At 41.3% G+C, this 14,900-nt stretch overlaps 1 protein-coding gene across 10 annotated transcripts in view; it reads right to left on the minus strand.

Annotated features, from left to right (window-relative positions):
- Positions 1-12,385, minus strand: part of CDC42BPA (CDC42 binding protein kinase alpha) — a 185,683-nt gene extending 173,298 nt beyond the window's left edge. For 3 of the 10 annotated variants that reach the window (XM_041473981.1, XM_041473984.1, XM_041473980.1), the window contains exons 1-2: positions 11,880-12,383; positions 10,901-11,125 (exon numbers count right to left, since the gene is read on the minus strand). In XM_041473981.1, the coding sequence (XP_041329915.1) occupies positions 10,901-11,096 (196 nt within the window). In that variant the 5' untranslated portion in view covers positions 11,097-11,125; positions 11,880-12,383. Of the gene's footprint in view, positions 1-10,900; positions 11,126-11,879 lie in introns of all 10 variants that reach the window. The other 7 variants (XM_041473983.1, XM_041473986.1, XM_041473985.1 and 4 more) reach the window with 4 other exon arrangements.
- Positions 12,386-14,900: the final 2,515 nt, after the last annotated feature.

Consider the following 14,900-nt stretch of genomic DNA (forward strand, 5'->3'; position numbering starts at 1 on the left):
AATTTGATCCAACCTCATCTGACAGTGACATATTAGAGAAAATTGTTTCCTTAAACTGGAAAGGGGAGGAAAAAAAATTTAAAAAAAGGAAAACCCTAAAAGATGGAAACCCTTTCTGAAGTGAAAGAAACAAGACAAGAAATTTCCTTTTAGAGACAGAATTGTATATTCTTAATACCTCGGTTTTAAAGCGTAAAATTTCATTTTGCTGATCATGACCTGTCATCAGTAAGAATTATCAATAAACATTCTACTTCCTAATTAAGGTAGATGAAGGGAAAAAAGTCACAGGGTCACATGGAATAAAATTATTCAAGTTTTGAATAATCGTATGACACTTTGATGTGAATAAAAGATTTCAGTGCCACAAATTCAGCCTGGTTAAGAGCTGAATGCATTGAGGCTTTTGAACAAATCAATGCCTAGCAACATGAGGTAGAAACTTTTGCAATTATAACTATCATCATACACATGGTTAAATGCATTTACTGACAACATGAACTACATGACCAAGACAAAGCAAAACTCTTTAGAGTTGTTTGTTTCCTTATCAAGAAAACTTACTGGTGAAATTAAAGCAAATTTTTAAGTAGTAATATCAAGGCTTTATTGGATGAGAGTCACTCCTATTGGTAGTGCCAAGGACCACAAAGTGAATGCAATATATTGTCAGTAAGTAATCCAATTTCCATTAAATGATCTTAGCTTTGGAGAGGAAGAATGCAAAATATTCAAGACAAGTATAGCAAGACAACAAATCATCAGCTCCTTGCCCTGCCTGCACACTTTTTTCTCCCCCAGAAAATTTAAGAACTAGGCTACCGCTGATAAGATCAGATGACATCTCTGCTAAATCAGCCAGGAAGAGACTTTTCAGGTATTACCATGAGCTCCTGCAGCATATACTTACTCAGCAGGGTAACTGCACAAACCCTCACTGATACCTAAGAAGGTGCACCACCAAAAGCAACTGGTTACCAGATCACCTTCTCTGAAGTCAGTGCTATTCAAGGACAAAACGAACCAAAAAATAACAAGTTAATGAAATAATTCACACCAGATGTGGCAATACACATTGAATACCATTGTCTCTTGGTAAACTTATCTCTAAATAGTGTTTGCATTTTCAGTGTGTGGGTTATCAGCAATGAAGATATTAAGTCGTCCCTTATTTTCAGAAAAACCAGTAACATATAAGGGCATAGACAGTACATATTTTTAGCCAGCCTGCTTATATCCAGAAAAATCCATTTGACTAATTTAATTTCAAAAATTAAATTGTGACTTTTATAAAGATACAGAAATGTAGAAGTACATATTTTGTTACCCAGAATAGCTGCTAGCTGTGAAGGTGCAAATAATCAATACTGGAGGTGGAGTGGCACTACAGCAAAATGACAATGGTCTTCTCTTCAAATTTCTGTTTGCATAGGAAGCAGCTTCTGTAATTTCCTCTAATATATCAGTTCAGCGAGAAAACAAGTCTCTTTTGTGTCAGTCCCTATCAAAATTATAAAAGGATCTTTTTAAATAATCACAAAATAGTACATCATGTGTTTTTTAGAAGTTGGGGGAAATAGAAGGAAACTATTCCAAGTGTGTTAACATAAGAATCCTTGTCTTTCAGTTACAAAGTATACAACAAAAACAGTGTAAAGACACTGAGTGATACTATGCCAAATACCACAGAACACACAAGACCAACATTTTCTTTTTGCAAGGAATTACCGTCACCAAAATCAAACAGTTATTTTGAAGATCCCTCTTCACTATTAGATATTTTCTCTTTGCAAAAAGAAAAGTTTTGGAAACTGTTATGGAAAAAAATGAGGCTCACTGAATTTCTTCTGAATTTCACACCAAATACCTATCAGAAGAAGCTGGTAGCCTCAAAATTTGTTCCAAAACTGCAGCTCCCCTGTATGCTAGAGGGAATCTGAGAGGCAACCAGCCTGGATCACAGAGTTGTAGTAGGTGGAGCCACAGAAGTCTGGGCTGTCACCATCCTAGGCTCTTTCTTTTGTACAAACACTACAAGATCTTCACAGAACCATACTGACAGATTTCAGTGTGCTTTTGCAGCTTGCTTGTTAACTGGATTGTGTCCCTCTGCCCACGCAAGCCCCAGCAAAACAAAGTTCAGTGGATTTAGCCAGCCTTAAGACACCTTCAAGTCAGCCCCCACCCAAGATAAAACCGGTGAGCTGCAATCAAAATGTGATTTCTATTTCCTCCTCCTCCTCTTGTTACTATGTGTCCTGCAAAACAGTCAGACAACCCAGGGCTTTATTTACAAAAGGCAGCGTGGTAAAGGTGAAAGAACTTTAATGAGCACGAACAGGAAATACCTTGGGACTGTGGTGTCCCCACAGCACAAATGACATTTTCTTAAACCACTGGGCAGACAAAAGTAATTGCAACCCTTCCTATCACTGCTTTATTTTAGTTTCAGGTATTAAAATGATAAAGCTATACTCCCACTTAAGTTTCATCCTTTTTAAACTACGGGATTAAAACAGATCACAAGTTCTTACTCACAGCCAGAACAAACAGCCCAAGGCTCCAGTTCTACAAAAGCTAACAAGGCAAAATGATTAATGATAGTAAATCAATTGATCTAATAAGAAATGTACAGGATGTTTATGGGAAAACACTGCATAGATGCACCTGTGGGTAAGGCCTGTGTGTATTTGTTCACTTTTTGCTACCATTCTCCACACACAATCTCTATATTATGAATCTGGCCAAGAAAATAATGAAATCTTGGGAATGACTAGGGAAAAACAAAGAAAAAATACCAATCCAAATCCAGAAACCAAGATTCCGGCCATGGGAAGATCAGACTGGCACACAGATATCCACACCATATTAGAAACAAAAACTCAGATTTGGATGGGATGAAAAGAAACGGAATGGAAGCAAGGAAGAAATGCACAAGGCCTCAGGTGAGAAGGCAAATTGCTTTGGAATAACACTGTCCATGGAAAAACTCGGAGAAAGGAAAGGAGGAAGGAGTCAGAAATGGAGACCTGTGGGCCCTCCACCACATCCTCCTCCAAGCCTCGAACTCTGACTGAAAGGAAATGAAACAAAGGACCAACGAAGCATTGCTTTTCTATTCCCACAACATTTGAAGGAAATGCAATCATTTTTATTAACATCTACAAACACTTTTTCCTCTCCCACTTGGAATGGCACACTAAACTCACTTTTTGACAAAAAAATTACTGTACATTTCCACTAAATTGCTGAACAAAAGATACCTTTTCCCCTCAAAATGGCACACAAAAATACCACAGTTCATAACATTTACAAGGTCCCTATGACAAGCTTCTCAAAAAGTTGCCAAGAGAAGGTGCACTTAGAAGCTGATCCCTAAGAATAAAAGAAATCTGCAATACTGTGTAACAAAACTAATTTAAATCAAACTGGAAGTCTGGATACGGATAAGGAAGAATTATGAAACACAAAGTCATAGGAGTCTGGATATACCTCATGTGGATTTTATCCATGGTGACCGCTAGTAAACCTAATTAGGCTGTATTACTAGAAATAAAGCAAACTGACCTGTCTGAATAGGTTTTTGCAGTTATTATTAAGCCTAATGTCATGTTTAAATTATTTGAAATAAAAATCTTGTCGTTAACAAAAGATTGCACATGACTGACCTAAATCACTTGCATTTTTTAAAGATTTTGGTCCACATTAGAGGCATTCCCAAGCTTAATGAGGATTTTAGAAAAATAACGTGTTGAGGTAAGTTAGACCAGAGTAGAACAAAATATTCCAGTTGTTCAGCCAGAAAAAGAAAACCAAATTAAACAAGTACAAATGCTTATGGAAGGAATGCTTGCTTTGCCAAAAGATAACACTTAAAGAGTCTAGAAACTGGCCTTTTCTTTCAATCCTACCTCAGCTATCCACTGTAGCTCTTTTAGACAGGTTTTAGAGCTTGGCAGCAGGATCTAATTGCTTCTGGAAGTTTTCTGCACAAATGGAGATTGTAAATTTTTTACAGGATAAAAGTAATTAGAGATGCTAAGAATAGGTTAATATTTTTCAAAGACATATCCAGGATAATTTATTACACTTCACTTTCAGAAAATAATATGGGGAGAATGATTTCCAGGATAACAGCCTACACCCACTTTATATCTCAAAATCCTGTACTTGCAATTTATTCATAAGAAAATTTCAAAACAACACTGGTCTCTCCAGCCACAGGAATGACTCAGTACTGAAATTACTGTTATTTGCTGCTGCTATTCATGATTCAAACACTGATCTATGGGTGTAAGGTACAGCTTCTGAAAGAAAGGTAGCTTCCACCCATCTTTGTAAAAATAAAGAATATATATATTCTAAGAACTGAACTATATTGGACCAATTAAGCTCATTGCTTTTGGAGCACAATATCCACACTTTAGTCAACTGTGATATAATAATATGCTGCAGGTTATAAAAAAAAATACATCAGTAAATCCAGGAGAGAAGGGTCAAAATACAAGGAAGGAATTTAACCAGGTACATACACAGCCTCATATCCTACACAGAGGTTAAAAATTCAAACACACCTTCAGCAGTACATTTTACAGTTATGATCATACCATAAAAAAAAACCCTACTGGATTAACCCTTAAACATGAGATGTCCTAGTAACAGGGAATTTATTGTGTTGTCATGAGGTTTATAATGCCCACTGAGCAGAATAACTCATATAATTGTATTTCTCCATTTGTCCCCATTAGACCAAAGCATGCGAGGAATTTCTGTACAGAATAAAGGCATTTCTAAAATTCCTGGAAACTAAGTATTAGTTAGCTTTCTATCTAAGCAAGCCATGCTCCTTTGCAACAAACAGGACATTACTGACAGAAGTCAGTCAACCTGAAGACACACACCTCAAATATGCCCCAAAATAGGCAGCCTTAGAGTACTTCCAAACTTCTCCTGCCCAACAGAACAAAAGGAGTCAAAAAGAACACCCTTTAAACTTACTTCTACTTAAAATTAGGGGTTTTAATTAAAGAAACACTTAGCATAATGAAAATGTGCAAAGAAACAAACGTGTTACAATGGATTAATGCCTCACTCTACTGGAAACTAATAAAAACCAAGTAGAATTAACTGGATGGTCTCACAGCTCATTTGATCACATCAGAACTGTTGATAAACTTACAGTAATTAGTTTACTGTGTTGAAGGAAAGAATCAAACCCGAAATAAATGTGAGAAAAAAAAAAAATCACAATTCAAAAGGTATAGACCTTAAACACAGAGCTACCTAGCACTAAAGCTTGCATGGGCAACCATTCTTCTACACATTTTCCTGCAAACACTGTTTCCTTCTTTTTCAAGTAATTTGGTGTAGAACTACATCTGTATAAAATATGTGTACACAATATTCTGAAACACAGAGATTTGAAGGTCGTTTCTATTTGAGAGCACTGAAGAAACTTCTTTTACCCTAATCAATAAAAAGCATTTCATTGTTGGCTGCAGCTGTGTAACAGAAACAACAGATTACATAAAATAAGCACTAAAGTGTTATTGTAAACAATGTCAGAAATTTATGTGTCAGGAAAGCCACAATGTCTTCCTCATTGATGGAGCCCCATCACTTCATGTGGCTCAGCTGCAAGCAATGAAACAACTCACATTTAAAATTAGGAATATGCCTAAGCATATATTAAGTGGCCTTGACAAGCAAGATGCTCGTCCTTTCCCAGAAAGAACTCAGTAACTGGTTTTGCTTATGTCATACCAGGAAGTATTCCCATTTTTATGACTAGAATAAAAAGAAGTTGATACCTTTTAGAATGTAATTAGGAAAAAAAAAAAAAAGAAAGCATTTTTATTGGGCTAGATAGTACTAAGGCTGGAAAGTACTGAGCACCAAAGTCTACTTTAAAAAAAACCAAAACAACAAAACTTGAAAAAGATTGCTGTCTTTCACTGTCTGCTAAGAATAGGACCTAAATGAATTACTCTTTTTTAACAGCTGTTTTAAAAACAAAATATAAGCAACTCATAGCTTGTGAAAATAGCTGTGATTTTGTCCAGGACCTACCTATATAAAGATAAATAACAAAGAAAAGGTGCAGAAGCATAGAGACAAGATTTTTATTTTCTTTAGTAACTAATATGCAAAAACAAACCCAGCTCAAAAAGGGGCTTACCATTTTTTCTTAAAAAACCGATGACAGAGATCAACAGAAGGATAACACAGACAACCACTCCACAACTCTGTCTTGAAAAATTGGTTGTGGTGATATGGTGATAAAGTATGGTGATATATTGATATATCACCATATGGTATATATATCAAATATATATATATTTTTTGATACATCAAAATATGGTGATATGGTGTATGGTGATAAAACCATTTTCAACATCCAGAACAGATGCTGCACAACTGGATAACAGAAGTATGAGACCAATGATGACAGCCTAGTGTATGACCATATCAGCACTGCATAAACACCACGCAATTCAGTTCTACTAGAGATGAAATGAGAACTATTTAATCCATCTTCCAAAGCTTTCTTCAGTAGGAAAAAACAAAAAAAAAAAAAAAAAAACCAAACAAGAACAACAACAAACTGAACAAAACCAATCAAAGAAAAATTTCACTAGGGGACAGTTTACATTTTTCCAACAAGAGCACAGATTTAAACAAGTCACTGACCTCATCATGGTATTGGTGGTGCCCTCCATCTTCCCTCACTTTCATCACCACACATTTTGAGGTCTATTATTCTTTCAATGCATCCTAAAGAACATTGTTCTAGTTTCTTTCTAAAAGCAATTCAAACTGGAGCCATTGGAAGGAAAGTTAGTTTTCCCAGAACCAAAACATCAACAAAACCAATCAAAGAAAAATTTCACTAGGGGACAGTTTACATTTTTCCAACAAGAGCACAGATTTAAACAAGTCACTGACCTCATCATGGTATTGGTGGTGCCCTCCATCTTCCCTCACTTTCATCACCACACATTTTGAGGTCTATTATTCTTTCAATGCATCCTAAAGAACATTGTTCTAGTTTCTTTCTAAAAGCAATTCAAACTGGAGCCATTGGAAGGAAAGTTAGTTTTCCCAGAACCAAAACATCTCCAAAAGCTTCTTTTTATCACTATAGTTCTCTTTCAAGTTCACCTTATCAGCCTTTGTTACCTCCCTTACACTCTTGCGTCAGCGTGGCAACTCACACAGAAGTAGAAAAGAAAAAGCAAAGTGCTTGGAATTCTCAACAGCTTTTTCTGGTAAGCTCCAGTTGCTATAATTAGACAAGCCCTTTTCTAAATCACAAATACAACTATCAATAGAGATAAAAATGAAAACTAGCATCAAATACATAGAACAAGCCAAATCTAAATGTTCCAGTTTCTTCCTGTTATCTCAAAATGTGCCCTGATTTAACCCCCAGAACACAAATATATTGGCTGTTTCCATGGCTGTGTTAGCATGTAAGATACCTATGCAATATAAACAACAAAATCAAATCATCTTATTAACAAGTCACAAAACTAATACTGTATAAGAATAGGGAATGCAATTATGTTTTCACTTAAAGCCAAAGATAGGATTTTAGAAGCAAAGCAGCTTCTGAATCACAAAATAATTAACCTGACACTTCTAACCAGTCTAATGCCATTTCAAGCTACAAAAAAGACTGAAATTCTACAAAAATTTAAAACTCAGCTTCACAGTGTAGGGACCTTACTTTCTCCACTTCCTGAGTTAAACTTGCAGTATCCAACCAAAATATGGACAATAAGTTCAGATCTCAATTCTTTTACCTGGATTCATTTTTTAAATAAGTTATAGCTCTAGATTACAAGTTCATAAAGTAGTCCTAAAAGATCTAAGTACTAGAACATGAAGCTTCTTAGTTCTCCTAAATATAGCAGCAGTCACATGGCTGTCATTAAGACATTAGCTTTTCCATGGTAGAATACCTCCTAAACCTTTCCCCCAAAAAAGTCAGATTGTGGTTCAACCTTACATGAAACACAGCAGATAACACCTCAGACCCAGAACAGTCTGTATAAAACTACACATCCACAAATGCAACCTCAACTCAAACCCTCCAGAAAACCAAACAGTAACACCTCACAACTACACTGCTGAAAAGCAAGAAAAAATGATCTGCTGTTCAACAGAAGTCTGTGATCACTGAACAGCTGTTTATTAGCCTTTTCTTAAAATTAACAGACTATAAATAAATTTTATTTACGTCTAGAAAGAATAACTTATTTTTAACAAAAGGCAGTTTAGGATGACAATTAGTTCTCAGGAGTAAATTTGTACTCTGCACTTTGTACACACACACACACACATCCCAGCTCATACCAGTTCCCTGACCAGTTCCCATACATTCAGATTGGCTTGATTATTATGGAGAGTGCAATCTGTGGATGTTTGGCAGAAACCTACAAAATGCCAGCATCCAACTGACATCCAACAACAGATATACCAGTTTATATCAAGTTTTATTCCACTGATGAGAAAAATAAATTAATATACACTATTTTATATGGTACATTCAAAACCAAGAGCGCTTCACATGCAGCAGCTTTCTGAACTCCCTGGTGTAAAAGTTGTGCTACTTTTCCTGCTGTTCAAATAGAGAAGCTAAAAAAAACTGGGCTGAAAGCACTTCAACACTGAGTCCTTTAGAGAGGTGCGGGCAGAGTCCATGATTTCTGGCTGCCAGCCTTCCACTTCTGCCACTACTCAGCACATCTCTGACTTTAAAACCACATATTACCTCTTTCTAATCAACCACTTGCATTGCTTCTCCTTCTGGGCAGAGAGATACGAGAGGTCACGATTGTATCAAAGCCCAGGGTACCCTCAGTAACTCCACTGCACCACAGCACTGGAGGGTACCTGACCTCCCTAAGCCCTGATCCCAAGAGGAATGCCAGACCGCCAGTTTCACTAGGAGAGCTGGCCCTCAGAGGAGACACCCGTGGGAGTGTTTGCAGGATAAAGACATCATGCACACAGACACTTCCACCGGCAGGTACCAGCCACCGCTGGCTCTTCCATGTCACCTCACAAACCCTCCTGGAAAGCTCCCAGGGCAGAAGCCTGGGCAGCAGAGCTGGGAGCAGACAGAGAACCACAGCAACTCAGCCCTGGAAATGGGAGCAACTGGTCTTTTCTGAAGCCTAAGAGTCCAGCTAAGGCACAGCTGGAGCATGAGAGTGGAAAAATAGCAGGAAAAATAGGCCAGCAAGAAACCTTATTCCAGTCCAGCCTTTCCAAAACAGTGTATTATTTCCATCAGCAGATGGGAAAGCTTATTACAGAAATGTTCAGGTACTGTCAGAGCCTTGCAATGATGCATTTACCCATTAAACAACCACCACTGAATGCACCAGCACCCAACACAATGGGTCCTAAACACACTGTTGCACCGATCATCTAGATATGGTTAACTTGGTTGTTATTATTATTATTTACAGGGTATCAGCTGGCTAGATCCATTGCAAACTACATTAAGAACTTGGTTGTTATTATTATTTACAGGGTATCAGCTGGCTAGATCCACTGCAGACCACACTAAGTTCCTGCATAAAAAATACCCTTGGAGCCATCGTATTTTCCCAGTCTTTCACAGCTTCTGTATGCCAGTGACAGTTTTAGAGGAAAGATTCTTCTGAAGTACTTTTAATTACTATTTCCTCCTTAGCTAGAATGCATTAATTATAGCCTGTTCCTCCAGATAATAAGAAAACAAAAAACAGTGCAATATGAACACTACAAGAAACTTAATTACTGAGTCAGATGTCCTTTAGATGTCAGTATGACTACAGAGAGGAGCAGGAAAATAAAACACACACATATCAGCCTCAAGTTGTTAGATCAGTTATCAAAACAATGTCTTTCCTCAGCAACTTCATTTTGAAGAGCTCAACCACCTAATTAATCAAATGCCTGTTAGGTGTTTCAAAAATATGCTTTTTTTTAACAAAGGAGGCCTGCTGATGTATTTATTACAAAGCAAATGTGGTAAATGGTTCTGTAGGCAAATACAGAAGTGCAGCATGACTTTGAAGTTTGAAGGTCAGATACAGTAACCATTCTCATCAAGGTTCTTATGTCAGACTGCATCTTCTGGTTTACATCTGAGTTTAGCAGGAGGAAGAAAGAGAATTAAAAAGAAAAAAAATAGAGTCAACCAGTTCTGTGACAACTTAAGAAGAACTGGCACAATATCATTCACTTGCTTTCCTTTAAAAATCTACTAATACCCTATCTCCCACAAAGAAAAGTCTGTCAGGGACACACAGATTTTCATTCTGCTTTTCAACTTTGATTTTCCTGATGAAAAAAACAATCTACTTAAGTCAGCAACAATTTTATATTAAAGAAGAGAATGTCATCTTCTCCATCTTCACAGATGTTTCAAACCCTTATCATTTCAGAAAGCTGAAGGATTTTCTTGTTGATCAACATGCTTTATTTTAAAGCAGGATAGATTCAATTGCAGAAGCAAATCAGAGGATTGTGCATTGATATTTTTGCAGGCATCAGACAATTTATCCCTCACCATTCCACATTCCCAGCAACTTTAGGACACAAAACTCAACAACTGGGCCTAAAGGCAAACAAATAGGCTAGGAACACAAAAGTCTGATCCGTGTCAAAAAAGAAAAATAAAAAAACAAGAAGCATGTTTTACATGCATACCTCAAAGACAAAAAACCAATACAGATTTCTTTTTAGCACCACCACCACATTCAAATACAGTGAAACTGACAACAGTTCCCAGTAAAACACTGAGTTATAAACAATCCCCTCTCACACATAAATAACAGAGACATTATACAAAGCAGACAGGAACATGGACGGATGTACACAAAATAAACACATTCAAACTTACCCCACTCCAGATACTCAAGGATGTTCTTCTCTCTTCTCAGAGGGGAATTATTACATTCATCATAAAGGCAGATGAGTATATCCAGCAAGGTTTCCACACTGAAGCATTGCCCATTAGTCTGTGTTGGCCCATCCAAAATAAACTGCTCCAACTGCTTCAAACGCACTTCTCCAGACATGGTTGTTTCAGTTTGCATTGGGGTTTCTTTTTTAATGATTATTATTACTTTGTCAGAAAAACAACAACAAAAAAAAAAAAAACAACAACAAAAAAAACTTTTGAGGGTTTTGTTGTTTAAAAAGAAGTCAACAGTATTTTTAACAAGTGTCAAACTGTGACGGTCCTTAATTGCCAGCCCACCTCGGTGTTCCCAGCCTGAAACTAAACCCTTGGAGTTTCAGGCGCACACACATACAGTGTGGCTATCTGTGTATTCATGACATTTAAGAGAAGAAAATAGTTATCCTAAAAAAAAAAAATTAATAGGCTTAGTAAGAAGTGGGGCAAAAACAGCATTCCTGATGCTTTAACAATAATAATTGCACTCAAATTCAACCGAGACTGCCTGACACCGATTTCACCGTGCGTGCATAGGCACACGCAGTTATATATTTAAGAAGGTCTTCTCCTTCATTCCCAATGCAGATCATGCAGCGCGATCCTGCGAGGAGCCCCGCCGCAGCACCACGGGCTAGCAGCCCCTCCGGTTCCGCTTCCCAGGACGGATGGGAAGGGAAAAACAGATGTATTTACGTATTTATATAAGCGAAAGGCAGCAGAAACGAGGGCGCACACCGGCGGGGAGGGAGGGAGGGAGGGATGAGGGGCCGCGCAGCCCCGCCGCCCCCCGCCGCCTCCCCCGGCCCCGGCAGCGCCTCCGCGGCCACCGCGGGGTGGGGCGCAGCCCCCCCTCCTCAGGGCGCAGCCACGTCCTGCCCCGGGCAGCTTTTCCCTTCCTCCTCCTCCTCCTCCTCCTTACCGAGTGTGCTTTTAAGGCTTTTCAGTGATTCAAAAAAACTAAAGTCTTCATTGTCGCCCCCTTCTCCTCCGCTGCGCCAAGGGGCGGCGGGCGGGACGCGCGCCCCGACACACCGGCACAAGCGCTCCGAGCCCTGTCAAATCCTTCCCATGGCTGCTGCTGCTGCTGCGGCTGCTGCTGCTGCGGAGACGGCGCCCTCCTCCTCCTCCTCCTCCACCCGGTGCGCGTCCTGAGGCGGAGGAAAAGCGCCGGCGTCTCCGCTCCGGCCGCACGCTGCGGGCCGGGAGGCCCCGACGACGGCAGCGGTGGTGCTGGTGGCTTCACTCCCGGCGGCGCGATGGTGTCCCGGCTTCGCCCCCCCGGGCAAAGGGCATCCTCGGGCGGTGCGAGTGCGGGGTGTGTGTGTGTGTGTGTGTGTGTGTGCGTGCGCGGGGCGGCTGGGAGGGGTAGCGGCGGCGCCCTCCCTCCCCTGCTCGCTCCCTCCCTCCGCTTCCGCGCCCTCCTCTCCCCCGCCGCTCCCTCCTTCCTTCCCTCCCTCCTTCCTTCCTTCCCTCCCTCCTTCCCTCCCGCGGTCACACGCGGCAACCGCCGCCGCCGAACGCGCTGCAGCCCAACATGGCGGCCGCGGCGGGGGGGGAGCCGCCGCCGAGCGCCGCCGCAGCGCGGGGAGCCGAACCCGGGGCCGCCGCTACTGATGGGATTGAGGGGAGGAGGGGATGCTGCAGCAGGGAATGCAGGGATACGGGCGGACCCAGGGATACGGGAGGGAAAGAGGGCGGGAGTGGGGAGGCCGCAGCGCAGCTCCCCGCAGGCTGCGGCCGCCCGGGCTGGGCTATCCCGGGCGGACCCGCCCGTCCGGCCGGGGATCCCTCCGGGCTTTGCCCCGAGCCGAGGGGAGCAGTCGCCGCCGTTGCACGGCCCGGTTCCGCTCGCCGCCTCCCCGGCAATAAGGCTTTTGATTAAAAATCCCGGCCTGGTTATGGAGGGCGGGCAGGGGGAGCAGCGCCTGCCGGCTCTTCCATGGGGATCTGCCGAGCTCCAGGTGCCTGCAGGGACTCCGGCTCCCTCACGCTTCGAGGCCTTAAAAACCTGACAGAAAATGCGTCGGCTCTTGGCGGTTCTGTCCCCGCTGGCGAAGTGCCTCCCCTCATCGAGGAGCCGCCGTGCCACCAGAGTACACGCCGGGGAAACAAGGCATTTCAAACCCATATCGTTTAAGAGGGATGGAGGATATTCTTGTTGATCAACGTGTCTTATTTTAAGGCGGTATAGACTCAACTGCAGAAACGCATTGGAGGATTTAGTGCTGATCTCTTTGCAGGGCCGCCTGTGGGGTGGAAAATGGCAGCTGCCCACCAGCAGCACAGCTCTCCTGGCCAAAGGTGCCAGGGATGCGGTGCCCTGCTCAGGGGATGGATTGTCATCTCTAGGACAACGTGTCACTTCAGTTCGTCCTTCCTCAGAAGCCAGGTGAAAGGGGAGGAAGGCCATAGAGCCCCCAAAGGTCATTGGCTGTAGGTGAACTTCAGCATTCTCCTGAAGTCCACCAAGTCCTGCATCTTCTGGAGCTCGGGGGAAGGAAAAAGCTCAGGCATCTGCTTCCTCAGCTCAATAACCAGCAGTTGACCCTCAACTGGGTTTTGCCATACCAAGCATCTATATAACACATTTTTGATAAACTGGTCTTTTTACCAGCTGATAAAAAACATCAACAGTCTTACATACCCAGTAAAATGTACTACACAATATGATTAAAGTCCCATATATTTGTTCAGGATCACTCAGCTGTGTGTAAAGTCACTGGTGCAAAGCTAGAGAGGACAGTGACTCCCACCTTGTGCGTGCAGAATGGCAGAGCAGACTTTTGGCAAACGAAGAAGTGTGCAGAGAACTTAATTCTAAAAGCTTTTTGTGCAAAGAGCCTCCAAGAAATGTTAGAAACTACTACAACAGTAAGTGATGGATAGAAGATAGGATTAAACTAATAAGGAAAAGATTTGCTTCCTGTGCTGGGGTACACCTTGGTATGACAAGAGCCCTGTGCCAGTGTCTGGGGTGCTGCTGGTCCTTGGCTGCTGCAGTCACAGCAGTGCCTCTGGTAGGAGCCTGCTCCAAAGCTGTGGCACACAGGCAGTTTTACAGTGAGAGTGAGGCATTTCCTGCTGGCTCTCTGCTGAACTTGTGGAAATTGGGATTGAAGCTGGGGGTGGGGGATGCCTGATGACAGCAATAAAAATAAATTGCTATTGCAGGGGTAGGTGGCCCAGATCAGATAGCACTTCCTATAGGGGTTGGAGACACGTCATCCAAGTTCATCCCGAGCATAGATTAACCATTAATAGGGTTGCAGAGGGGAAACGGAGGAGACTAAGAGTTAAAGGGATGTTAGCTCCTTGGACTTTGGCACTGCTTGGTAGGGAAGTGAACTGAAGAACCAGTGCCAGAGATATGATGGGTGTGGATATTTCACTTATTTACTTAGGTTACTGTGTTTTCCCTAGCCAATTATAAAGTCTTTCCTTGTTTTAATTGCAGACCAAATGTTTGCAAACAAGGATAGATTCCCAGCAAAGGCAGTCACTTTCCCTATATTTCTGGTTTTAAAACTGAACCCTTGTTAATTTCTACACCAAGCCAGTTTTTTCAGTGTTCTTTTCAGCCTGAGTGAGGCTACAAGTAAAACCATATAAGCTACAGTTGAACACAAAACCCAGGATTTTTTTTTGGTCTCTCCTTGTTTAATAGCCTCTCCAGAAATAAAAAAAGGCATCCACATCATAACTGGTGATACACCCACTGGGCTGTAGTCAGCTGTCATGCCACAGAAGCTGTGAGGAACAGGTAATACCAACAATGACTGGTGACATATTTATTTGCTGGGAACTATCTATGTACCAGATGAGTAATTCTCACAGTACACCTGTGGGATGGAAAAATATTTTCTGTGCCTTATAAGAAAGACTTTAGTCCGGAATATTTAGAAAGTCAATAAAATAATTCAGTGGAACAGGCAGAAATTCC

Source organism: Pyrgilauda ruficollis, unplaced genomic scaffold (assembly GCF_017590135.1).
Source record: "Pyrgilauda ruficollis isolate IOZ18807 unplaced genomic scaffold, ASM1759013v1 scaffold31, whole genome shotgun sequence".
NCBI classification, from domain to species: Eukaryota; Metazoa; Chordata; class Aves; order Passeriformes; family Passeridae; genus Pyrgilauda; species Pyrgilauda ruficollis.